Genomic DNA, 26674 nt, shown 5'->3' with positions numbered 1-26674 from the left:
GGTAAGCGCGTGGTATCTTCCTAGACATGTTTGCTACGTACATATAGTGTTGATAAGAATATTATTTAATGTTCTTAATTTTATTCGTTGTATTTTATTGTTCATGGGCAAAATAAAAACTCGTTTAAAGAGATTTTTCAATTGTTTGTCCGTATGTTATTGTTACGTAGTTACGTTAGTTTTTTTCTTTAGAGTTTTATTAGACTAATTAGATTTATAATAACGCAAAATAAATGCAAGTAAAACATAAAGCGACAGACATGATTACATTAACTCAAAAAAATTGCACTGTTTGAAATTAAATTGCTTTAACGTTGAGGAAGTGGAGTTGTTGCAGCGCATCAGTGCTTGGAACACGTGATTTTATCCCAATATTGAGGGATCGAACCCGGGCATATTCGACTGAATAGTCATGTATTTAATTAGTGTTCACAATCCATTGCCAGTAAAAGAAAATATTGGGAGAAAATCTGCATGAATCGGATAAAAAATTGCAACATGTGTATCCACCAACCAACGTTGGAGCTTAATTTTGCTTTAATGTCAACCAACCTAAAGTCAACTCGGTTGTTAGTATTTTCATCTACAAAATCATACCGTGAACACGTTAGGTCCCCTGTGTCGGCAATACACAACCAATCATTCAAACCGGAACCAACCAATAATCACTATTGGTCAAACATCAATGAGCCCGTCATGTGGAGTGGCATTAAACATGACATTCCACAAAGCAGGCGCTAAGTCATACCATCAATAAAAACGAGCAGAATTGCGTCAATATCCACATTCCTTCTCACTAATTTTACAAATATATGTTAATTATATTGTTAATAAATTACTGTACAATACATTACATATCAAATATTTTTTAACATTATATCAAACTTCTAAATTTCGGTATGTTAACACTTCCAGTTGCAACAGTTCTCTGTTTCTATGCATCGAGTGTACCGTACGAATTGTCGAACTACCCAACATAATTTTTATAATTGTATTATTGTTTTTTAAGTGAATGTAAATTCTTTAAATAAAGTTCTTAAACCCGATATGTGACATGGTTATAAAACAAAAATATTAATTATAATAAAGACAATTATATATATACATATATAGGTTTTTTTTTATTTACAAGTTTTATTTACAATAATTTACAACATCCACGGGCTCACAGTTGCCCGTGCCTTTCTTTACATTTTACTTTTATAAATTTTGGCGTTATTTTATATTTTTACTGAACACCAGCAGATCTTCGCTGGACTAATTTTATATATAGGTAATGAAGTTGAAGATTGAATATAGTTTAAGTAACTTTAAGTACTCTGTCTCAAGATTTCTCGATGAATAGGAATACCGATTCTCTGGGCGAAAAAAGAGTCTGTCACCAGTGAAGGTCAATCACGAGATATCATTTGTTTTATAAAACTTCTCATATATATTTTTTTTTAGCATTCTTGGTCATTATGTGTACAGATTTTTTAATTTTTATTTTTTAAATACTTCAAGTCCTGAATGATGAAGAATTATTTAAATTCCTAAGTAAAATTCCTATGTAAATAAACTCTTAAATATTATGTGAAGATATTTTTTTATGTTCTAAGCATTTACTCTGCACTCTTTAGTTGGTACATAAATTATATGTAAAAATATTATTCATACCTTTTCGAGGGCGATATAAGTATGGCGATGATCTTCGCGTTAGGTAGGAGAGCATGCGCTCGACGCGGCACGAGGTCTCCATCGAAATAAGTCGCCGATTTCTCGAATGTTATCTGCGTGTTATTGCTCTGGCTCGGAGGGAAGAAATTTAAATACCTGGTATAAACAATATAATAAGTTAACAATTATTATATAAAAAAACAAGTTGACGCCTGCGGCTTCACTCGCGTCTTGGTGGTTATTTGACGGGTGTTAGGCATTAAAAGTAGCCTATGGTGTGAATCAATCTTGAAGGGAGGGATCCTCGGGGTTCAAGCTAGCTTCATATCAAATTTCATCAAATTCAGTTCAGTGGTTTGGTCACAGACAGACAAGAGTTCTTTTCATATTTATAATATTAGTACAGATAATCTTTCGTCAAATCTTATACCATAATCAAATTAGAATTGAGTGACTGTTAACCGGTTAATATATATAAGTCAATTTATTTAAAGAAAAATAGTTAGTAAATTGATTAAGGCATGCTACTTAATAAATAACTTCGCTTCGCACGGTTGCAATGATGATAATAATTATACAACAGAATGTCTTTATAAACAACGTTAACAGTATTTCAGTCACTAGACAGTATAAACCGCTATGTCCATGCATTTTAAATCTGTAATATCTTCGAAAATATTCATTTAAATTACATGCTGTAAGGGGCCATATTGCTCTATATAAAATGCACAATATATTTAAGGTACTTACTAAGGTGCATGTATTATACATATAAACCTCATCTTGAATCAACCTATCAATAGATTAAAACCGCATCAAATTCCGTTGTGTAATTTTAAAGATGACACGGATAGACAGACAGCGGTAAGCGACTTTGTTTTATACTATGTAATAATTATTACATTGTTTATGTACTTTTAAATTATTATTATTATTTTTCGAATACATTTTTGATGCATAGTTCAATAGCCAAAATATATTTTTCCCAACCACATTTTGTTAATTATGTTCCCCTGACCGATCTTGGTCACGGCGGTCATTTTCAACGAGAGTTCAACCGTATGATGGGTTTACGTGCTTTTCGAGGGACGAGATTGTAAACACTGCCAAGTTCCAAACTTCGGACTACTACTGAGATTTTCTTGACCAAAAAACTCAATTACTTATTATGGGCCTTGAGTTTTGACCTGGGACATCGGATTGGGCTGACTTAAAAGTAATTGAACTAATAACGCTGACATATTTATATTCTATAAATATTAAAAGAATAGAAAACATTTTCTTGAAATAATTTTCAATCTAGTGGTCACAGATTGACTAATATCTCTTTTAGGGTCCCATAATAGCACACAATAGATGAAGATCGAACCTGCGACTTTTAAACGGTTAATGAGATTTGAGAATGAGCATACTGAGCTACAGCGGCTTGAATTGTTACATAGTTGTTAGTATTGAATTACCGGTAAAATAAAGTTCAAAAATACAACTACAATTCATTGTTTTGTTATAAGTTTGAGTAGGTATGAGCATAAAACATTTCTCTTGAACACCCTCACAATTAAATTTAAATTAACTCGACACTAAAAAAAAAGCTTAATTTATAACGATTGTTTTATTTCAAACTAAAGTTCTAGAGTATTTCGTAATCTTACTTTAAATACAGTTTTATTTAAAACATAAAATATTTATTACTTCGAAGCGGAATAATTATAACAAATCTCTAAGAACAATCTTGAAAAAAAGGGAAAATACCATTTGGGATTCATCAAATACTCGTCTCAGAAACTTGAAAGTATTTTAGAAGCAACAATAAAGCGGTTTTATGATCGCCATTTTGTAACCGGCGAGTGTCGTGGCGGCGTGGATCGATGGCAGACATTAAATGGTACCACTGTCACAAGGTTGCGTGCACAAATTACAACCGCCTACTTTGTCCTCGCCAGACTGACTCCACGCGAGTATTTAAGCAAATTGTAATGGAAAATTACGTATAATTTAAGGAATCTTGTTTAGTTCTCAGGCGAATTTTAACACTATCAGAATTAAGAACTTTTGGTTTTATTTTTTTATTATGTTTCAAATACTTATAATATTTGTTATTAAACAATTACTAATACAATAGCGGTCAAAATTCGACCATAATATGTCGAATAACTTTAGGTATTCATGTTATATGCATTTACAAGTTTCGAACATTTTTACTTTTAAATATTTTTACCTACCAAATAAATTAAAGCAAAATCGGTTGACAACCAGAATAAAAAAGTGCAGAACTTTTTTATTTTGGCTATATTATGTACATAGATTCCGCGTTTATATAAATCAAGCGTAAATTTTGAGTCAATGGCAGCGTTGAACCTATGAGTATTACGCCAGGTCTTTAAGTATTATATGTCAAAATTTCAATAGCCCAAAGGGTATTTTATTTTATGAATATCTCAATAGATAAGTACGTAATAGATACATACATTTACATTTAATGAATATCAACAAATAGCCGCGGTTAATCCCATGGAACCTATCGAAGGAAATAATTACTTACATATAGTATACTAGCTGTTACCCGCGGCTTCGCTCGCGTAGAATATGAACATTAACTTAAAATATTACGTTAATGTAAGACCTCTTTGTGAACCACATTGGTGTGTATTTCAGCCCTTAGGGTAGAATATCCACAAACGCTTAAATGCAAATCAACTCATTTTAATCGGTAGCCCAAAAATAAAGTTTCCTGCTTCTAACTTCAAAAATGACGGTCTTCCAGACTATTCTATATACGAAATGTCAACTCTATTTCCCTCCTTAGGCGTAAAATACCCAGAATCGTTTAAATAGGTATCAACTCATTTATAATCAGTATCTCAAAAATAATGTTTCATGTTTCTAACTTAAAAAATAACGGACTTCCATACAAACGTTCAACCCCGATTTCCCCCCCTTTAGGGGTAGAATTTCCAAAAGTCACTCCTTAGTGGGTGTCATGATATGTTAGTTTATATGAATACATATAAGTTTCATGCTTCTTGTTCTAAAAATAACAATACTTTCAACAACTTACAACCTTTCACCCCCCCTTTTCAACCCTTTACAGCCCTATTTTCCAAATAAAAAGTAGCCTATGTCATTTCTCAGGCTCTAGACTATTTGTGTACCAAATTTAATAAAATCGGTCCAGTAGTTGTGGCGTGAAAGCGAGACAGACAGACAGACAGAGTTACTTTCGCATTTATAATATTAATAATAATAATAATATGGATTATTACGTATGATAATCAATGTTTCTCTGTAATCGTAATTTCATATATATCACAAAAATATTTTTTCTTCCGAGAACGTTGACGAGGGCAAAGTTCTATACAAGTAAAAAAATTTCATAAGAATAGACCTGTAAATCAGCACGTAACAAATTGACATTTGTCGTGTCTTTGCAAAGGTTAACTTCTCTATGACAACGTACGAGTTGTGAAACGACGGCAAGTAAGCGTGGGCGGGGAAAGTTACGAATCAAATGTGAGAAAATTTGTTTTTACGAAGACAATTTTAGAATTGTATTCACCGTTAGTCATGTCAAGAGGAGGGCTTTCAATTTGAATTATGAATTGCAACAAAAATTTAAATAAAAAAGAGAAATCGATGTTATATGTAATATTCCAAAAATATTATTATATAACTTTTGTTAAACTACATTATTTGGTCAGTGTCAATTCCCTTAAAAATATTCTCTCCTATAAAACTTATACGCCTTTTCTTCTCCTATAGTACTCAGTTTTCCGTTGGAACATTAAATGCTATGTTCAGAGCTCTTTAGGATTCTGGGACTTGACGTAGCTACTTAGAACGTTTACTGTTAAAGTCGCCGATTAAACTATTAACAAAAAATTATACTTACATATAGAAAATGTTATTTTGTAACATTGATTTCCGATATAAAAAAAAATACGTGTAACAATAATGGGCGAGGAAATCCCAAGGGACTATCGTGAATACGTTCCAAAATAAAAGTCATGTCACTCTTATTTGTGGGGGTATGTGATGAGAAACCTAGTAAGCCATTGAAGACTTTAGTTTGATTTTAAGTTTTTATGGTCTTTAAAATTAAACATCGGTTTTTCATCAGCTTAATTTAATTACCTATCATAATTTATAATTTTAACTATTGACTACAAAGTTGACCTCGCAACTGAGCCCGCTTAGTTGCAGTCGCTATGTCCCGATTAGTGCGTAATCGATATTGATATTAATCCGAATTTGAGTACTTAACATAAAAACATAAAGTGAATATATCATTGTACAGCAAAATTGTTTCCTTTTTGAAACGATTTGACTTACTGCCTTTCTTTGTCACAATGTGTTTTTTTTTCCTAATATTTAAACACAATTGTTATCACATGAAGGACTAAGGGTCGTCTTGGTATTTGAATTAACAATACCAGTATTGAACGTTTTATGCAGAGCAGTTAATAGAAAAAGATGAATTTCTAAAGAAACATTAGAGTTCTAGATTCCTTTAATGTTTCCTCTACACTAATATAATAACGTTACAGAGTGTTTTTTTTAAACGCGCTAATATGTATATAGATCAACATCTTGGATTTGAATTTTTGAGCAAAGTTATAGGCTATTTAATGAACGTTTAACGTAGAAAGCCCGCGAAGCAGCCAATGATTATTATTGCGAATTAAAGTTCACAAGTATCTTTTATTTTTAATTTTTAATACGGCTCATATTTGTTCTTGACGAAATTGATCTCGATTTGTCGTCTCTTTTAGAGCTGAATTCATCAAATCAGCGACACAATGTATACGACTAAGCTGATTGAATTGGTATCGAATATTTGTACTACAATAGTGACGCTCTTTTTTAATGGACGACATGATTACTTCGTAGTTCTCGGTACAGAAGTCTGATCGGTTTATCACTATTCAAAAAAATTTTTAGAATATTCGTTGAAAAATAACGAATATTCTAAAAATTAAAAAGCTTATGCAAAATTTGTGAGTACATATTTGCTAACCTATTTGAAAACTGGTTCGTAAACTGTGAAATTTGAACGTTAACTAAAATATTCGATATATACAACAAAAGAGTCAAATTTACAAACATATCAAAATAGTATAGTAGTGTACGATAAATAGTTTATGGCATTACCGCTGTCTGTCTGTGTATGCTTAGATCTAATGATAAAATTACACAACGGAGTTTTGATGTGGTTTTTCATAATAGATAGATTGATTCAAGAGGAAGGTTTATATGGACAATATAGTAGAGAATCACTGTTAATTTTAGAGGTTTCTAAAGTGATTCGTAAATAAACACTTTTTCCGCTTACATTGCAAACGCTGGCTGAACTCTACGAGATAGATCAAAATAATCTACTACAGTTTTGTACATCTTAAAATGCGTCTTCAAAAAAGTAAGCGATGGTATAAGTCTATCTCTTAGGGATAGCCCAGAACAACCATTTTTCTCGTGACTGTGACAACGATGTCGTGTTGTCTTATGACTGAAAAACTGTGAACGTTGTGAGACATTCTGTAGTATATTTAGTAACAGCATTGCACCCGTGCGCAGCCGGTGCGGGTCACTAGTTTCATAACAATTAGCAGATATTCAACAGCCAAACAGCAATTCTTAGTATTGTTGTGTTCCGGCTTGAAGGGTATACCAGTTTAATTAAAGGCACAAGGTCATCTTATATCATCTTGGTTCAAAGGGTTGGTGGTGCATTGGTGCCACTGTCTATGGGCACTGGTGACCATTTACCATGAGATGGTACATTTGGACCACCATTTGGATATGATTCAATGACAAAAGTGTCATTGAGTTGTGTTAAATGTGTATTTCGAATATTTTAAGTCTCCCATATAAATATATCAATTTTGATCCCTGAACTAAATTTGATACATAATATGTTGTAATAATACTTTGGTTGTTCTAATAACGTTCATACACTCCACGCTGCGAGCGTACAAGCGCTGCTATATTTTATTCAAGCGCTTACAGTCAACGCGCACGTAAATCTAGCTATTTGTCTTTATTATATGCAGAAAAATGGCAAAGTCCTGAGCGAATTGCGAAACACGACAGCTAGTATAATATTAAACCACCAAAATACCATTACAATTTTATGGTACGTCGGTCGACATTAATCTCCGTAAAAATATTTCTTATTACGGAAGACAAAATAACTGTCTGGTAAATTGTCACGTCTTAACAAGTACATTAGAATCAAACCGTTTCTATATATATAAAATGAAAATGAATGTTTGTATTTTTGTCTACCATGCGTTTCTACGCCGATCATCCGATTGTGATGAAATTATGATGTTGTTTTGTGTATGCTACGAATAGATTCCAAACAAACTACGGTTTCTGCTGACTCTACCCATACGAAGCCGGGACCGGTTAGCTAATAGCTAGTATATAACAAAAGCTGGCTCGTAGTTACACCCGCATTGAATTTAATTTATACATATGATGCATATGTATAAATTATGTGCCAAGAGTTCATAGAACCGAAACAGTACAGTTTACTAGATAGTCGTAGCCTAAAATCTCTCACAATAAATGGGCTAGATATCGAAAGAACACTTTTCCAATTGGACTAGTCGTGTCCGAGATTACCAGTCGAACATAAAAGTGAAAGATAAGATAAACAATTTTATACTGTATTTATATTAATTTGTCGATCGCTTTAACGAGACCAATCGTAGAAAGTCATAAGCGACACGATTACAAATAATAGCGGATCAATGCAAATCAAATTAGTAGAGAAAGAAGAACTGACGTATATTTAGATTGCTCCTTCTATTACGAATATATCATTGAATGTGTAAACGAAACAAATAAAAATAGAAAAAAGTTCATCGAATACTAGCGACCCGCCCCGATTTAATAAAAAAGAACCTAATATGATATAAATATAATTTTATAACTTATATATATATATATATAGCAGTCAGGAATAACGATTTATTTTTGTATTATCGCGCTAAATTTCCGAGTTGATTTTGAACGGTTTAAATTCATTATTTGAAACCGAACTAAAACATGATTAGTGCAATGTGTTATACGACTAACATTGCTATTGGTTCAATTAGATTTTTTCAATATCTATAAATCATAACAAAAATCGATCACATTTTTATATGTAGTTTAAAACTACTGCATCGAATAATGACTGCAGGATTTGATTCATGGTATGAAATATATGCAGTTTATTTTCGTGACGTGCCCCACTATCGAATCCGTCAATTCCATCTCTCAACTGTGTGACGTAATAAAACATAAATTTTATACTATTTTACTAGTATAAAAAAACTTACCAGTCCAATCCTTTCAAATAGTTGTTGTTATTGAAGAACTGCAATTCCTCGTAAGTCGTCGGACTCGGCAAGTTTGGCACTAAAGTCGGATGCATAGCGAGGAACGTGTATAGCGCAGTACTGCCTGTTTTCTGTGGTCCGATCACTAGAATCTTCGGTAAAGTGTCACACCATTTACTCTTCGACCAAATACGACGGTGACGGATATCGTCGCAAGGATTCTGTTGAACGACAAAAATTGTTAAAAATATATATAGCAACGATTACTTATTCTATATATAGGGCAAATATTGTCATCATGACATTAAATGACATTAAAATTATTGGATAATTTTAATTACGAAAATTGTATTCGGAAAGTATTAAATTCGACTTTTGCCTTCAATGTTTTTAATTAATTGCATATCGTACTCGGGTTAAATATTACTATTTTGTTTTGTATAAATGAATTTTCTGTTTCTCTTAAAATATTAATCCGTGGCTGAGGTTTCGTTTGTATTATACGAAAAAAATATATAATTTTGTAATACCATGGTCATATATTGAGAACCGAATATGTAAGAATCGCCAAGGGAATCAATTCTGCAAATTGAATCAGCGGGTGGTTTAAAAATTGCTTTAGTGGATATGATGTAACGTAACATTTGGCTCGCGTAAAAATATTTCCTGATATTTTTATGAACAATATTCAACACTCTCGTTTTAAAATATTATTGGTATAAAGATTTTTGCAACTTTCACACCAAAGATCTATTCGTGACACATAAAATACACAATTTTATCATAGTGATAGAAATTTAAATATATCGATGATGTAAAATTTAGATTGCGATGCCCGGTAACAAAAACACAAAGGCATTTTTAAATTACGTGATTTAAATTACGTGAATTCTGAAACAAAATACAGGAGTGTACCTAAGCATGCCTGCTTTCTAGCTAGTTTTCTAACTTCTCTGTTATCGAGAATTTTAACTTTACTGGCCCCTTCTGGATTGTTCGCTATGGATTTCAAGATCAGCAATATTATATGTTATTCTGTAAACGCGTTCTGTTCCGTATCGGCTTAAGATACGATCATAAGGTAACTCTTCGTGGGTTTAATAAAAACTGCTTAAATTGAAATATTCAATGCGCACCTGTTAGTATAAATTAATCTCATTTTCAGTGTTATTTATTCCAATTGGATATAAAAATATCATAATTAAAAAAATATATAGCTGTCCGTAATATTGTTAAGAGAGAACGAACAAAATACTCCAACCTATTTAAGAGATTTCGCGGGAATTCATTAGAGCAATATTAATTAAATTTTCAACGGACACTTAATCATCGTCTTTATCATAAACTGTCTAAATTGGTAACACTATCTGTATAATAATGCTTAATTTGAAGTACATAATTTGAATGAAAACAAATTTGATAAATTAACAACAAGTTCCTTGAAAATATATAAGGACACCTACGTATTTGCTATGAAATGTTAATATTAATGGATCTTTAATAATTGACAAAGCTCACGATATACATTCAGTCTAATATGTAATTGCTTACCGTACCAACATAATTCAACGATAATAATTGTAACATAAGAATACAATAATTTTTGTCTAATTTTAAATTTGACATATATTTATAAAAATGTAAAAATGACTATAACTAAGGTCCGGATACACATGTCTTTGGAGAAAATGTAAATTAAATAAATACAAAAACTGTATATGTATACAGTAGCTGTAAGGTACTACAGGTTTCCATTTTGGTTCTTTGTAAAAAAACATCGTCGTATAACATTAAAATATAACCATTAGGGTAGTTCGGTTTCTGTCTTTTATCATATGTCAAACCTATATAACTAGCTTAGGCCGGTGAAATCGGTTAAAGAAATCATCAATTAAATTTTGCTTATATAGAGGCAGCGATTTAATTATGTTCACATGAAATTTATGTCGAGTGTAAACCCAAAACAGACCAATACAAAACCCTCTTGACTATTCACGAAGCCCTCGTGGTCTGACAACGATCGAGTACTTTGCATTGTCGTATACACCTGGCATTGAGACCCTTTATTATTATTATATTACGTATTTACATCAATAAATTGTACGCATTAGGTACAATGCTAAATATGAACTTTGAAGTTCCACACTCGAAATTATAAAACGATATACGATGTTGAATACAATAGGTGAAAATATCGTTAATTGTTTTGATCGTATAAACATAATGCTGTCGATAAAATTGAAAGAAAACTATATCGGTTTTCTGTGTCATCGAGTTAGGAGAGAAGATCTTAAGTATACACGAATGAACACAAACATAAATAATATACCTCTTATACTTTACACACAGCTCCTATTTAACAGCGATATTACATTTTTATTTATTGTTTATTTCGATAAATATTTGCATATAATAAATATAAACAAAAAGCGTTTCGCTTTCCCCACTGCAAAAGTAATTTATAAGAGTTTCCGTCACTTTACAAAGCAATAAAATTCTCAATAAATTAAATTCTTGCTGGGGTAACATTAACTTATACTTATACCATCAATATGGCCCTAACCATGGTAATGTAATAATATTGACAAACTTCAAATCGGCACGGGTAGAACACTTGATGAGTGATTGGCCTACTTTATTCCACTCGATTATTAGAATTTCGAACTCAATCAAATTTAAAAACTCTTATTGTACCCTGTATAATTTAGCTTGATCTTTTTGACAGATGTAAAGTTTTCTGATCGACATAACTTTGCAATGACGAAAATATTATTTTCTTAATTTAATGATTTTAAAAATTGTAAATATATTTAAAAAAATACATATAATACAAAAGTTCCTAAATATTCAAGCGTTATCCGAAAATTTTAAGACTTTTTCTATTATACATATATTATTCTTTCAAAGTTAAATTTAAATAGAAACACTGAAAATAATAGACGCCTGTACAATGTTACATCGGTCGTACAGTAGGGACGCGAATAACAGGCAGTAACTGCTACAAATATCGATTACAAAAATCCTTATTAAAGGTTATTGTGTTGTTCTCTTTGGCTAGTTGTTGGGGTCTCTTTAGCTGGTATAACTCTTTTTAGAAAAATAAGTTAAAAAAATTAATTCTAATTTGAATTAAGCATTCCATCGTTCCATCGACTGTTATATATGTTATATTTTCTGTTTCTCATCACTAGACCGTCTGTCAAAAAGATCATGCCAACTTGAATAGGGTATAGTGTGTTTTTTTTAAACAGTCAGTAAAACATTGATCTAAAAATAAACAACTGAACTATAAGTGACAGAAAAATCTCTCAACAGGCTTTTCACCTGTCCTCCTCATGGTTACGAGTTTTGTTTTAATTATTATTATTTAAAACACCACCTGGAAATACTTTGAAATATTATTTATAACTGTGACGTATATATTATCAAACACGAATAGAGAATACAAGACATTAGACGGTAACATATAACTATATTATATTATTATTGTTCATTCGCATACACGTGTTCGTATAAATAAAACGTGCTATAAACACATTAACCCGGTTAACTAACAATTATAATCGGTATATGTCTGTTTACAGATCAATAGATTCCGAATACATCAAATATCACTACTTAGTATTACATTAGCAGCCTGTAAATTTCCCACTGCTGGCCTAAAGCCTCCTCTCCCTCGAGGAGAAGGTTTGGAGCATATTCCACCACGCTGCTCCAATGCGGGTTGGTGGAATACACATGTGGCAGAATTTCGTTGAAATTCACATGCAGGTTTCCTCACGATGTTTTCCTTCACCGCCGAGCACGAGATGAATTATAAACACATGAAAATTCAGTGGTGCCTGCCTGGGTTTAAACCCGAAATCATCGGTTAAGATGCACGCGTTCTAAGTATTAAGGGTGGTTGAAATTGACCACGACGACGCACAAATTATGACCAATTTTTGTGCAGAACTATAGCACACAATCTTTCGAATGGTTTAAATTTATAAAATGTATTGTCTTGACTATTAATGTACACCCAAAATTTGAGAATTTAAAAATTATGCTTAGGTTACGAAATTTTTGCAAATTACGAATTTTTATTTGAAGTTGAACTTGGGTAATTTTGTATGAATTTTATCAAAATTGTAGAGAAGTATCGATTTTTATTTATTAATATAACTCTGTACTCACTCCCCATAGCGGATTCAGTTCGTCCGGCCTCAGTTGGAAGTACTTTTCAGCGAGCGCAAGCGGCGGAGCGGAGGCGAGACGAACGTTTGTCCAGCATCTCAGGAACTTCACGACGGACTCGAAGGTGTACAGAGCCAAGCGATCGTTGCCGTAATTAGACATGTGCGTCATAAACACGTTTATCTGTGGAACATTTAAAATCTTCAATATTATTGATTCAAATTTTTTTCCAAAACTGCGTGTCGTAGATTTATAATTGCATGAAAAATAATTTTCATTTGTATTCCGTTTTTGTCAGTATTTTATTGATTTCATTTAATAAAGTAAGCCAATATCGTAAATCGAATTAACTACTATACAACGCTTTTTAGATTGCAACGTGTGATGTTTTTATTAAATCGTTTGTGTTTTTAAATTTAAATGTCATACAAGAGAAGTTGAAAAGTAATTACTTTTTACTCAGATTTAGCTATGGTTAGCTTTAGTCATATTTTTACTAAGATCTTACCTCTTAGGCATAAATTAGAAAATAACAATACTGTTACATGCAGTATTTACTATTAAAAATGTATTCAACTAAATAGGTAATTGTGTAACATTTTTATTACAAAGCTTAAATGCTTTCCACTTTATAGTACGTCACTACATACAGAACATCAATTTCTATACCGTTCAACCAATCGCCCTTTAGTAATAATTGGTGTACATTTGAGTCCGGGTTATATTTTAGCGCAAATCGGAACGGATTATAGCTTAAAAACAAAGTTTAAGAGGCACATCAACAAATGCCGAGCATTTTCAAGTAATATACATTTATGTCTAACGCGTTATATTTCATAATTAAAATATGAATTTATATTATGTATACTTTAAGACTAAGATATTATATGAGTTAGAAAAAATGATCAAGATTTTTCCGAAAAGTCAACAGTTACCAATATGTTTAGATGTTCGCAAATATTAATATCAAGTAGAATTAACCATAAATTAAATCTTAACGATATACCAGTTTTTTGAAATAATGTAAATCTTCGTGAAAAGTCTAAACTCAAATATTATGAAAAAGCAACCGGCGCTCGACTAATTGGCATGGTTAAGCAATATCTGTGTGCGGTAAAAAATACACAAAAAAAAATTGTCTATAGAACGGTATATTTTGTTAGGTTAGCGAGAGAGTTATGATTTTATTCGAATTGTACTTTCAATTAACCCTCTTAATTAAATGATACTATAGAATCTCAGTATCGATTATTTATAGTTCAAATACTAAGCTATTATTTACGTATGTATATGTGTGGGTGACGAATTACCTTAGCGATAGCGATGTGTTGGTATATACGGCTAGACGTATGAATATACAATATTATTTATTTGTATTTATATTTTAATCGTACTACCCATCGAGATTCGAAATAAAAATATAATGTTTTATATAAGCGATAATCCCAAAAACAATATGAATTATGAAACTATATAAGCATAACTCTCGCGGAACACCAGTTTCTTTAAAATCGTTATTAGTATTTACAAGCCTTATTGGTCGGTGTTATTAGGATTAAATGTGAGCCCAAAACAAAAGATGAACACTAACATATATTAATTATGCATTAAAACAATTGTATCTAAGAAATAATATTTTTTTATGAATTAAATATAAATAATTCCTCTTTATTCGAATAACAAAAAATTTTTATACATAATTAAATTTCTCATGATGATAGAAAATATGTGGTTTATTTTTCTATAAACAATAATACATTAACAATAACAATGTATCTTGTTTAGTGATTAGAATGAGTAACTGTAGGTTTATTAAACTATACATAAACGTTAAGGCAGATGTAATCAATTTGATAAATGTGGTAAGTCTTGTAATTCTTAACTTTCTCCGTTTTTTAATATAATTCACGATTATATTCGGTTAGTAAAAACAAGAAACAAACTAATTTGGTCGGTATTGCATCGGTAATTAAAAGAAATGTAAGCGTTAAAATTAATTATAATTAGCTGACAATACTTAAATCTTAAATACAATAACAAAATCAGCATCCGCCAGCCTCTATTGTTATAAAGATTATTTATGGAAATTTATAACGCAGAAATTTAAAAGCATGGTGTTACTTATTATGTTACTAATTCAAATTTTCTTTCCATTTCGGCAACTGTTAATAATTTTCAATTCAAAATGAGATCAAACTTCCCGTAAAAAACAAATTTTCGTGAATCCTTAACTTTAAAATAAAAAAAAAAAACAAAAGTAAAACGAAAACCGTAATAATTACTCAATTGTGAAGTTCAAGTGAATGTAAAGAACGTTTGACGAAATTCAGTAAAAGACCAGCGGTAAATTGAACTAGGGATGGTATTGACGACCGTTAGGAACACTTGACGAGCGTGCGGTGCCCGTTTTCCACTAGTAACGAGACCATCGACATACCACAAAGTTGTTGAGATAAATTCGACGCAAATTCTACATCGTTTTATATTAAATCCACTTTTGTTTGTGGAATGGATCGTGAAATAGTTTTTTTACTTTAAATATATTCTAATGGTCGTCCCGTAGAAAATTAAAATGAAACTTGACATTGATATGTATAAGGTTACCTTTTAAGATCATTTTCATCTATATTTCATTTTTGAGTTAATTAAAAAATACGGAATATACGTAAAATGTGTTTTAGTTCGGCGAAATCTGTTCAGTATGAGGCAATAAAAAAAAAACAAAGAAATTTCAAAAACGCGATATTTGATTTTATGTTTGACTACAAACTATGACGAGATGACCAGTGGTTAGAACACGTGCATCTTAACCGATGACCAACGGGTTCAAAGCCAGGAGTACCACTGAATTTTCTTGTACTTAATTTGTGTTTGTAATGTGTACTTTTTTATTTAAAACTATTATTCGACAGTTTTTGACGTTTGCAATATGAATGAATTCATTATGTTAAATAAACAATTAATGTTTATTTAATATAATGAATTTATAAAACATACTAGCTTTCTACATTCCCTTTTCTTATAAACTAACTATGCCAAATCCCACACTCCTAAATCGCAATATGATTAAAAATCAGTAGAAAGATTTCCCTTAACTAATTAATATATTGAGGAAAGCATATTTGCGAAAAGTTATACATATACATACGTTCATTATGTCATAGAATAGGATATAGAATACGTTTGATTATTATTCTTAAAATACAAAAAAAATCCGTCGAGCTAAACGGGCAACGCGCTGTAAGATCGAATATAAAAAAAATATCGTATATTATATTAAATATATTTATTTGTTTATTTGCGTGATTATTCTTTTTATTTTTGATGTGCTTTAAGAGAGTTAGGTAATTTTATTAAAGAAAAATAAATTAAAATAACAAAAACAATATGGCCGAGTATCCTAAACCATCGCCTTATTAGCATATAGATACGTAAATTACGAAATACATATGTATTGTATGTATAAAAAAATTATGCAATACTTTCAGTGACAAAACCAGACAAAAACCTTACTTTACACAAGTAACTTTGCGTATTACTTGTTTCAATGATAAATCGTAAACATAGTTAAGATAAACAAATGCAGCAGCTTCAGACCACTTCCGGAAACTTACACACAGCTCCGCCCGCATATTGCAAACTCTGGAACAACAATTACGAATGCAAATGGTCAATAGTAAATCCCACTTACCGGGTTATTGATGACCGTTTGGAACAGTTCCCCGCCTTGTATGGAACGGTCGAGACGCTGTCTGCCCCCGGGATATCGCTCCAAGAGCAACGTGTGCGTGAATAGTCCGCACGTCTGACGTGGCAACACCATTACACCACGGTGACGGAAACCGCGACGCAGCCTAAAAGATACACGTCATAAAAGTGGTGCCAAATCCAATTTGGGTACATGTTGTGCGGGAGCATATGTGTGTATGCACACACACACGCATGCTCATATTATGAGTCTCAAAAAAATAGGTGGTAAATATGTCATGAAATAATGACAACATCATCTAATCCTACCGTTTCATGTATACACATCGATAACATTCCAACGCAATATTAGCGTTGTATATACCTATATAATACGTTTGTAAATAAGTTCGTTAAACTTATATTTTATAATAATAAAGTGATAAATCTTCGAATAACTAAAAAAATTGTTTTAGGAAAATTATATTTTAATAATTGACCAACAATTCATTTTGATATATGTTAAAACGTTTAGAAACAATTAAAAATCGCGTAGAGATTTGTAGGAAGAATTCTTTTTATAATTTAAATTGTATAATTGTTTCGAGGTATGTGCTAGCCGCGTGCGCTAATTTAAAAAAAAACAATGCAAATTCAACACTTTATGGCACTACTAGAATTCTCTTCCAGCAGATGCGGGGACGCAAAAAGACCCTCTAAACGCGGACCAACACATATTTATCTTAGTTATTAAACGGCGCTGTGTGGTGTTGAATTTTCGGTTGCAAAAGTTTAACTTGTTAATTATGTTGCAATACGACGATCAAAGAGCGTGTTTTTAACAATTTTAATATAGCGAGTTCACATTTTGTTTGTTACTAGTATGGGAAGTTACGATTACTACTATAGGAAGTTAAGTTACGATTTGGCAAAGCCTTTTGGACAAATCGTTTACTAATAATACACAAGTCTTATCTATGAAACCACTTTTATATATAATTATAAATATATTATTGTTTCTCCGCTTAGAATTGTTTTTACTATTTAGCTCAATACAATATAGTTCCCAATAAATTATAAATATCGGTAAAAAATGTAATATTTTTCAAGTCGAGCACATACGTTTGAAATGAATTCCATTTCGTTCGAAAACGCTGCCCGTAACATAACATGCCATTTTGGATTGGATATTCAATCTCGTACATTGGTATTGCATAGTCGAGTATCTCTACAGAAATTCGCTCACGTTGTAAAGCGATGCGTCGCCGCAACGCATCGCTTGCGGTCCGTAGGACTTTCGGAACCACAATACTGGACCACTAACAATTCCCAATATCACGCTAGTTTCATACACCTCGATGTACGTGTACGTACCTACGTACAGTTTAAACCAATTTCGTTCACAAGTATAAATTCGTCAGTCAATGCGTAAGTGTCCAGCCGAAACGTTTTAATTTATAAACGACATTTACAATTTAATTTATCGCCGCTCGGATCAATACGAATCGGTATGTTTTAATTAGTTCCAATTTCGTTGTTTGCTACGTATTTGTTACGTTCAATATCAAAATTAATACAATTGTGATGATAGAACATCTAGAGACAAAAGAAGATTATGTATAGGCTTATATAAAAAAACTGCGCTACGAATTAGATAGATTAATTTTATCGCTAAAATTCTAAGAGATATGGATTTTTTAAACAAGAAAGCGTAATTGTCTTTTTCATACAAACTTTTTAGTATGCATTTCCAAAAAATGTATTTGAGATTTTTAATACCATATTAAACACACTATTACGTTATACGGTAATATTACTATAAATACCTAACCGCTTAAATAGCAAGTTTCAATGTGTATCGCCGGGCAACTCGATATAGGAAGTCGTAAACAAGTTCTATATGGACCAACCAGCTATAAACTAAATTTAATATGGTATGTATTGAATCGAAGACTAACTTTGTTATAGACTGTAATATTGAAATAACATATTTGTGGACAAATTTTCAATTTGATTGAATTGCAATCCGCACTGACTTCATACGGAAGGAGCTAGGGATTATTTCTATGCTACTTTTCGTTAGTAGTAACAAGTAATAATCTGTTAATGTCTCACGAGATGAATTATAAACACAATTTAAGCACGTGAAAATTCAGCGGTGCTTGCCTAGATTGGAACCTGCAATCATCGGTTAAAGTGCCCAAGAGATTTACAAATAGGTTATTTTTTTTAAATCATACATATTTATATTAATCATTATGTTGATATGCGTTGACATGTTTTCATAGAGTAACTAACTATCCCGTTGCTCAGCTAATACTATTAGATTTTAATCCGACATATTATGCAAATTCATCTCGTACATACATCGGTGATGGCAAACATCGTGAGAAAAATGTCGGATGAAAATCTTCCACATGTGTACCATTGTAGCAGCGTGGTGGAGTTAGCTCCCAATCTTCACAATCTCTTCCAAAACAATCATAATTTATATCTCTTATGTTTATCATCTCAGTATGGACAAGTCAAGTATGAATGAATAACAACAAAACTATTATTTTAAACTTACCTAGCTGGGCGTAAATGGGGGTATTCTTCGGTACTCGTCACTTTTACATCCCAGACTTTTCTCCACGCTTCATATAACGGTTCATGTACGGGATACACTCCCGAATGGTGCGGTGATACTGAATAGCACGAATTTGTTGGAATACCGTGTTCGATCGCGAACTGTTTGTTCATCGTCATCTCAGTTTCGAGTTGTGAAACATTATTGTATAAATGTGGTTGTTGGTGATTCCACATATGGCAAAACCTGTTAAAAGTTTTTATTTGTTATTTAGTAGTAGTAGTGTATAGTATTTTAGTGGCCAAACATATAATTGGAATAAAAACTGGCCAAAACAGCATGTTATAAATATAAAATATATATTTACAAACATACAAGTACGAACATAAAATTAATATAAAATATAAGTATAAGGAAGTATAATAAAAATTACAGTTTAAAACATCTGTAGTTCTTAGGTATCTTAAATAATACAATAATATCTCATTGTGCTTCCAAGTAATGATATATATATTTTTTTATCTTTAAATCTAACTATCAAAATATAAGTAGAAAGATATCAAACCCAAAATTCTTTTATACTAATTAAAGCTTGACCAAAAGATTAATTTTTCAACGTACCAGTTAAAATGTTCCCTGTTTTTCAGTAAAGCATCATCGCCTCGATTCTCCAAGATGGTACCGTGATGGTAATACTTTGCGCTGAAACCGAGGTTGAACCGGAAGCCCGGCACGAGACGCTGTAGCGCCGTCTGAGACGCCAACAACGCCGACACGTCCTCTTCATGTAGACGCGTACCTGCATCGAATAAAAAACATACTTTATAAATATTAAAATATTGTTTGTCTATAAGTTTCCTCATAACGACTTCTGCCCGGGTTCTATCTTTTATATTAATAGCGTAAGCCGACTTTTGTCCAAGTGATTATGGGACGGTAGCTGCACGTAAAAAATCGGTTGTGGTCTCATTTTAAAGAGTTCCAGCCGTAGATGTGTAGAAAAATAAAGAGGATTTTTGATTGCAATTTACTAAATTGTTACAATTTAACAAAGAATTAATTTTAGAGAGCGTAAAAAAGTTACTGGCCAGTTAGAGAGCAGTACTACGGCTGTATAAGAAAAAAAAATTAAAAATATAAACAAATGTAGAGTAAATTGTTATCGACAAACTCCAATTCTAACTGTACCTACTAATATATACTATTTGACATTCAAAATTTCATTTGAATAAGGGTTCATCATTTTGGCGCCAAACGTAGACGAGTGTATTATAGTTTACAATGAAATGAAATCAAAATAAAACCCGTCAGGTTATAAAAAATCTTTTGAATAAACGCGAAGTTTCGCAGGAGACCAACTAATTGATACTATTTATCAGTACCCAAATGTTTTTGAATGACGAGTATCATTAAATTCAGTCCTATTAGATTCTCTTAGTTTCATAATCTTTAGGTTATTTGGCAAATCTATTTTTTTAAAGGGAATCAAACCAATTTTTGAGTAAATAGACGTAACACGATTACGATTTTCTTGTACTAACACTATCCGCCCTTTTCAATTTAAAACGCTTGTTTTAAGTGAATTTCAAATAGGTATTTTATTTTTACTACATATTTTCATTTTAATATTCGAAAAATAAATTGAAATGCTCCTATATTCTTTCGCAAAACATCAATAGCCTGTTTCGGTGAAGATTGAGTGAGCCAATTGAGTGATCACAGGTCAGAAACATCGCATGGTTGGCGGTATATTGAGGATTTAAAGAGTGGTTTCAATTGTAGTGCCAGTGCAAGGTAAAAGTGCCATCGTGACGTATTTTCTTGCTTGTTATTGTTAGATCCTCATATGGAATAGCGAGTTCAATAATCAATTTGACATACTGATCGAACTACTACTTGGTTACCTACTATTCTTATTAATCTGTCCATTCATTAAAATTTATTGTTAATTATTATTTTCGGAATACATTAAAGGGTTTACTAACGGTACTATCAACGCTTTTTTTATCTTTCGCCGAATGAACGAAATTTCGTCACAATCTAGATCGCTCGCTACTTGTAAACAACGTTTGTTTTATACACGTCTAAAAATATCGCTGAGCTGACGGGAAGTAGATTTGAATCTCTAACTGTTATGAAAATACATTAAACGATAAACATATTACAGTGACGCGACAACGTAGCAAACCATAAATGCTTACAAGCTATTAATGAAATTACATTATATAATGAACGAAAAATTTATAAAATAATCTTTATTTAGATTTTCTTCTTATTTTTATCAAATAAAACAAATGAAATCATCTTTGTTATCACCAATTTTACATTACTCATAACGAATGAAATAACAATCTCGTTAAAGAAATATCTTGCCATATTTTATTTGCTGTAATTCAATACAAACGTAGCGGTGGCTGCTTTTAATTGACTCGACGAAGATGCAATTTGAATGACAGACCATATTAAAATCAAATAAAGATAAAATCGTAAAATATCAATGATTTTTCGCTTATCCAATAAATGGCCTGCTCTGTCCCCGGACACGTCATGCGTCACAGTTTTATTGCATCGCTACGTATTAATACAAATTGAACTCAATATAAACAATCGGATCAGATTTAAAGTTGGCGGGGACGAAACGAGTATACAGAGTTGAAAAAGTTTTCAATAGGAGTACAGTGGTTCTGGTGATCTATATAATAAAGTCATGAAAGTTAAAATGATGTTGTCGACAGACAGAGACTAGATTAGTGTAGAATATATTTAAAAAAACGATCAATACCAAAATAGAAAAAAAAAAAAATTGATTTCAATACGTGTTACTGACATTTCTTCTACAATGAATCAACCTGAGTTTATCCACAATAACTAATGGTGATTTATACGTATATTGTGAAATATATCAAAGATAATTCTAGATATTCTAGCATATGGATTTAAAATAATATTCAAATTTCGTGGTAATTTGATAAAATGTCAAATTTGAAATATTTTTGTGTATGTACTACATATAGGCAAAATGCATTTAGATTTGACTTTACGATGTAATGTCTATAGTTTTATTTTTAAACCAAATAAATGATATTAGAACTTTTATTTAAATTAAATTTTAGTCTAAAGTGGACCGACTACATGGATCACAACAGGAAATAGGGGGTTCAAATCCGAGCAAAGCTCACTTAGTTTATAATATGTGATTCATTTGTGGAATTTCATAGGATTTGATTTATCTACAGAGAAATCATTATTATTAACTAGCTGTTACCCGCGGCTTTCTTTACAAATTAATTTATAATATTAAGTTAATGTAAGACGTCTTTGTATACCACATCGGTGTGTACTTCAGCCCTTAGGGTAGGAAACGCTTAAATACGTTTCCTGCTTCTAACTTCAAAAATGACGGTCTACCAGACTGTCCTATATACGAAATGTCACCTCTATTTCCCTCCTCAGGCGTAGAATATCCAGAATCGTTTAAATAGGTATCAACTCATTTTTAATCGGTATCCTAAAAATAAAATTTCTAGTTTCTAACTTCAAAAATGACGGTCTACCAGACTGTCCTATATACGAAATGTCACCTCTATTTCCCTCCTCAGGCGTAGAATATCCAGAATCGTTTAAATAGGTATCAACTCATGTTTAATCGGTATCCTAAAAATAAAATTTCTAGTTTCTAACTTCAAAAATGACGGTCTACCAGACTGTCCTATATACGAAATGTCACCTCTATTTCCCTCCTCAGGCGTAGAATATCCAGAATCGTTTAAATAGGTATCAACTCATTTTTAATCGGTATCCTAAAAATAAAATTTCTAGTTTCTAACTTCAAAAATGACGGTCTACCAGACTAACCTGTATATAAACTCATTTTTAATCAATGGCACAAAAATAAAATTTTGTGCTTCTAACTTCAAAAATGACGGACTTCCAGACTATCCTACATACGAAATGTCTACCCAATTCCTCTTCTTAGACATAAAATATCCAAAAACATTTAATGCGAATCAACTAATTATTAGTCGGTTGCCCAAAAATAAAATTTCATGTTTTTAACTTAAATAATTATGGACTTCCATTAAATTTTCAACTCTTATTTCACCCCCTTAGTGGTAGAATATCAAAAAACCCTTAAATTCGTATTTACTCGATTTTAATCAGTATCCCAAAAATAAAATTTCATGTTTTTATCTTAAAAAATAACGGACTTCCATACAAAAGTTCAACCCCTATTTCACCTCTTTAGGGGTAGAGTTTCCAAAATTCGCTCCTTAGTGGGTGTCATGATATGTTAGTTTATAAGTGTACATATAAGTTTTATGCTTCTAGTTCTAAAAATAACAATACTTTCAAAAACTTACAACCTTTCACCCTCCTTTTCAATCCTTTACAGCCTTTTTTTCCAAATAAAAAGTAGCCTATGTCCTTTCTCAGGCTCTAGACTTTTCGTGTACTAAATTTTATTTAAATCGGTCCAGTAGTTCTGGCGTGAAAGCGAGACAGACAGACAGACAGAGTTACTTTCGCATTTATAATATTAGTATGGATTAGTATGGATTTTGTAAGAATAATTAATATTTTTATAGTTTGTAACAAACGTTATATAAGTATTATGTAGAAACATTTAATTCTATTATTTTTGTTACAATAAATAAAAAACTTGAAATTGTTATAAATAAAATGAATATTAAAATAAGTAAAATACCTATCATTCTAATGAAAATATAAACAGTAAGGAAGTAAAATCAGTAGTAAATTATCTTTTTAAACCTTTCATATACTATATGGGTTATAAAGACGATGGGAATGATTACGCTACCTCATAACACTGATAACATTAGATAAAACTGATATAGTCACGTACCACTAAAGGGGTTCGGTCGATCCTGTACAAATACCATTTCACACGCTGCGCAGTATTTTTGAAAATAAAAATATAAATCTTATGTACTAAAGTTTCTATATTATACCTAATAATGTTATGGTTTACTAATGTTTGACAAAAAAATGTTTCAGAAACTATTTAGGTGATTTTTTTTTTATTAAGGTACCACTGCCTGTAGGGACTGGCGCTGCATGAAACATTAGTTGTTTCATACAATACCATGCGCCACTAACCTTGAGAACTAAAAGGTTATTCGTGCCTGTAATTACACTGATTACACCTTCCAACCGGAACAAAATAATACTAAATAGTGTCACCTACCCAGACGGATGAGAATAAAGCCAAATTTTCAAGTAACTTATTAAAATTTCTTTTTATAAAAGATAATTAGAAAAATTTGAAAATCTCAATACACAATGTCTTACTTTGCTAATGTAGTAAATATTAAAGTTTTATTTTACATAAAAATAATTATATGTTTTAAGTAAATCAATATGAAATTAATCGGTCGTCAAATGATATGATATAATGAAATGATATTTTGTCTGGTAATTATTCGTATCATGAATTATTTATAGAACGAGTACCTAGCTTACGTAATGATGAAAATATTCCTAAAATTTTGACCAAAAGTTGTTTAAATAATGTAAATTTGTCATTTGTTTTTCATCAATGACAGGACACCTCATAAAATAAATTGCTCATAATATTAATTTTTTTGCTTTGATCTTTAACAAATACTGTAACGGATCGACTTGGTTTGTTTTGCATAGAGATATGTAAAGAACCCGAGTGTCATAGAGCTACAGTACTTCAAAGATTATCATAAAATCAGAATATTTCCCTATTATTTATTAATTAAGTATGTATATTTTCTCTCTACTATATCGATGGTAGCATAAATAATGGTTATTATGTTTATTCCCTTGCTCAGGGCATAACTTGAGAACGGCTTTACTTTGTAACGACTGTATTCATCTTTTTTTTTAAAGTCTAATATATATGTATAAATGTTTTGTGGATAAGATGTAATAATGGGATTTTTCAGAATATTTAATAACGTTTATGAAGTATGTTGTGAATCAAAAAGCATGAAAATAAAAAAGTACTTTTTTAAATATACGTCTATTTTTTTTTTAATGATGTATTCCAGCTCGACTAGCATCCATAGCTAAGACAGGACTATGTCTGTCGGGTCAGCTAGTCATTATATAAGATCACATAATCTCGAAAGTGATTTTGACGTTAATTAAAATTACAATATTCGTTTTTCGGAAAAATATTTTGATATTATAATATAAATATTTAGGTAAATATTAAATCATTAAATCACATATATTAGACATATGTGTTAAACAATTACCACGTATGGTGTCGAGTATAATTCGTGTAACTTTTGAAAATCTAATCCAATTGATCGGCTTTCTGTCAATTAATTAGTGAGGCGGCAGAATTATCGGCTTCACCGCCTCGTCCGCTTTTAATCAATACAATACTAAACTGAGCGTATTAATTGTATTAAATGATAAGACTTTTCTTTTTAATTTGTATTTTTTTTGTGGTACGATCTAAACTATGATTTTTTGCCTTTCATAATATTTTTGTGAAAATATATAAAAATCAAAGTAAATTTGATTATTTATTTACTTCCAAATATACTTTTCTCCGAACAGCAAATTTTATTCAACCGCAATGTCATTTTATTAATAGTAATAACCAGCAGGCATATTCTTTGAGAACTCACTTCGTATCAAGGATTCAAGTCAAGGGACTTCGATCATTTTCGGCTGTGTTTTGAATTTGTCATTACGGATTAACTTTGCAGCAGCCAAGCTAGGTGACAAAAGTAGTCTTTTGGGTAAGAATTTTAAGCATTTTTGTACATTTAGGCTAGCTCGCTGTTATAATAATGTTCCGCTATCAATCAACATGTTTGTCTATGTTGCTAAGTGAAGCATAAAACTGCAGTTTGGCATTGGCACTGAATTCAGTTTTTAGAATTCAGTTATAGTAAACTAGCTGCCTGCCCTGACTTCGTTCGGATGAAATAAGAATTTTATTTACTTCCCGATAGCAGTGCCCAATCTAAATACACAGATGAAATTTCATCGTAATTTGTTCAACCGTTTAGGACGAGTTCACTTATATACACCGAATATTTATATATATAACCGAATATTTATATATATAAATAATTATATATATACATAAATATTATACGACCGTCGGTGATGCTAAGTGTTCAAAACGTACTAAATAGTACGAATTTTTTGAAATTATTTACTACTCGTTTTATATTGACAGTTTGCACACGATTCGAAACCTAAAAAAATATAAATAACATCGAACAGCGTAACATAATAGTAACGACCGGTC

General features: G+C 31.3%; 1 protein-coding gene across 2 annotated transcripts in view; it reads right to left on the bottom strand.

Annotated features, from left to right (window-relative positions):
- LOC113393495 (bifunctional heparan sulfate N-deacetylase/N-sulfotransferase) overlaps positions 1-26674 on the bottom strand; it is a 117741-nt gene that overhangs the window by 10111 nt on the left and 80956 nt on the right. For both annotated transcript variants that reach the window (XM_026630397.2, XM_026630395.2), the window contains exons 7-12: positions 20035-20212; positions 19414-19659; positions 16849-17011; positions 13158-13340; positions 8982-9202; positions 1657-1812 (exon numbers count right to left, since the gene is read on the bottom strand). In XM_026630397.2, coding sequence (XP_026486182.1) covers positions 1657-1812; positions 8982-9202; positions 13158-13340; positions 16849-17011; positions 19414-19659; positions 20035-20212 — 1147 coding nt within the window. The remainder of the gene's footprint in view (positions 1-1656; positions 1813-8981; positions 9203-13157; positions 13341-16848; positions 17012-19413; positions 19660-20034; positions 20213-26674) is intronic.

This window comes from Vanessa tameamea, chromosome 6 (assembly GCF_037043105.1).
Source record: "Vanessa tameamea isolate UH-Manoa-2023 chromosome 6, ilVanTame1 primary haplotype, whole genome shotgun sequence".
Lineage (NCBI taxonomy): Eukaryota > Metazoa > Arthropoda > Insecta > Lepidoptera > Nymphalidae > Vanessa > Vanessa tameamea.
This window is presented reverse-complemented; position numbering and strand designations above follow the sequence as displayed.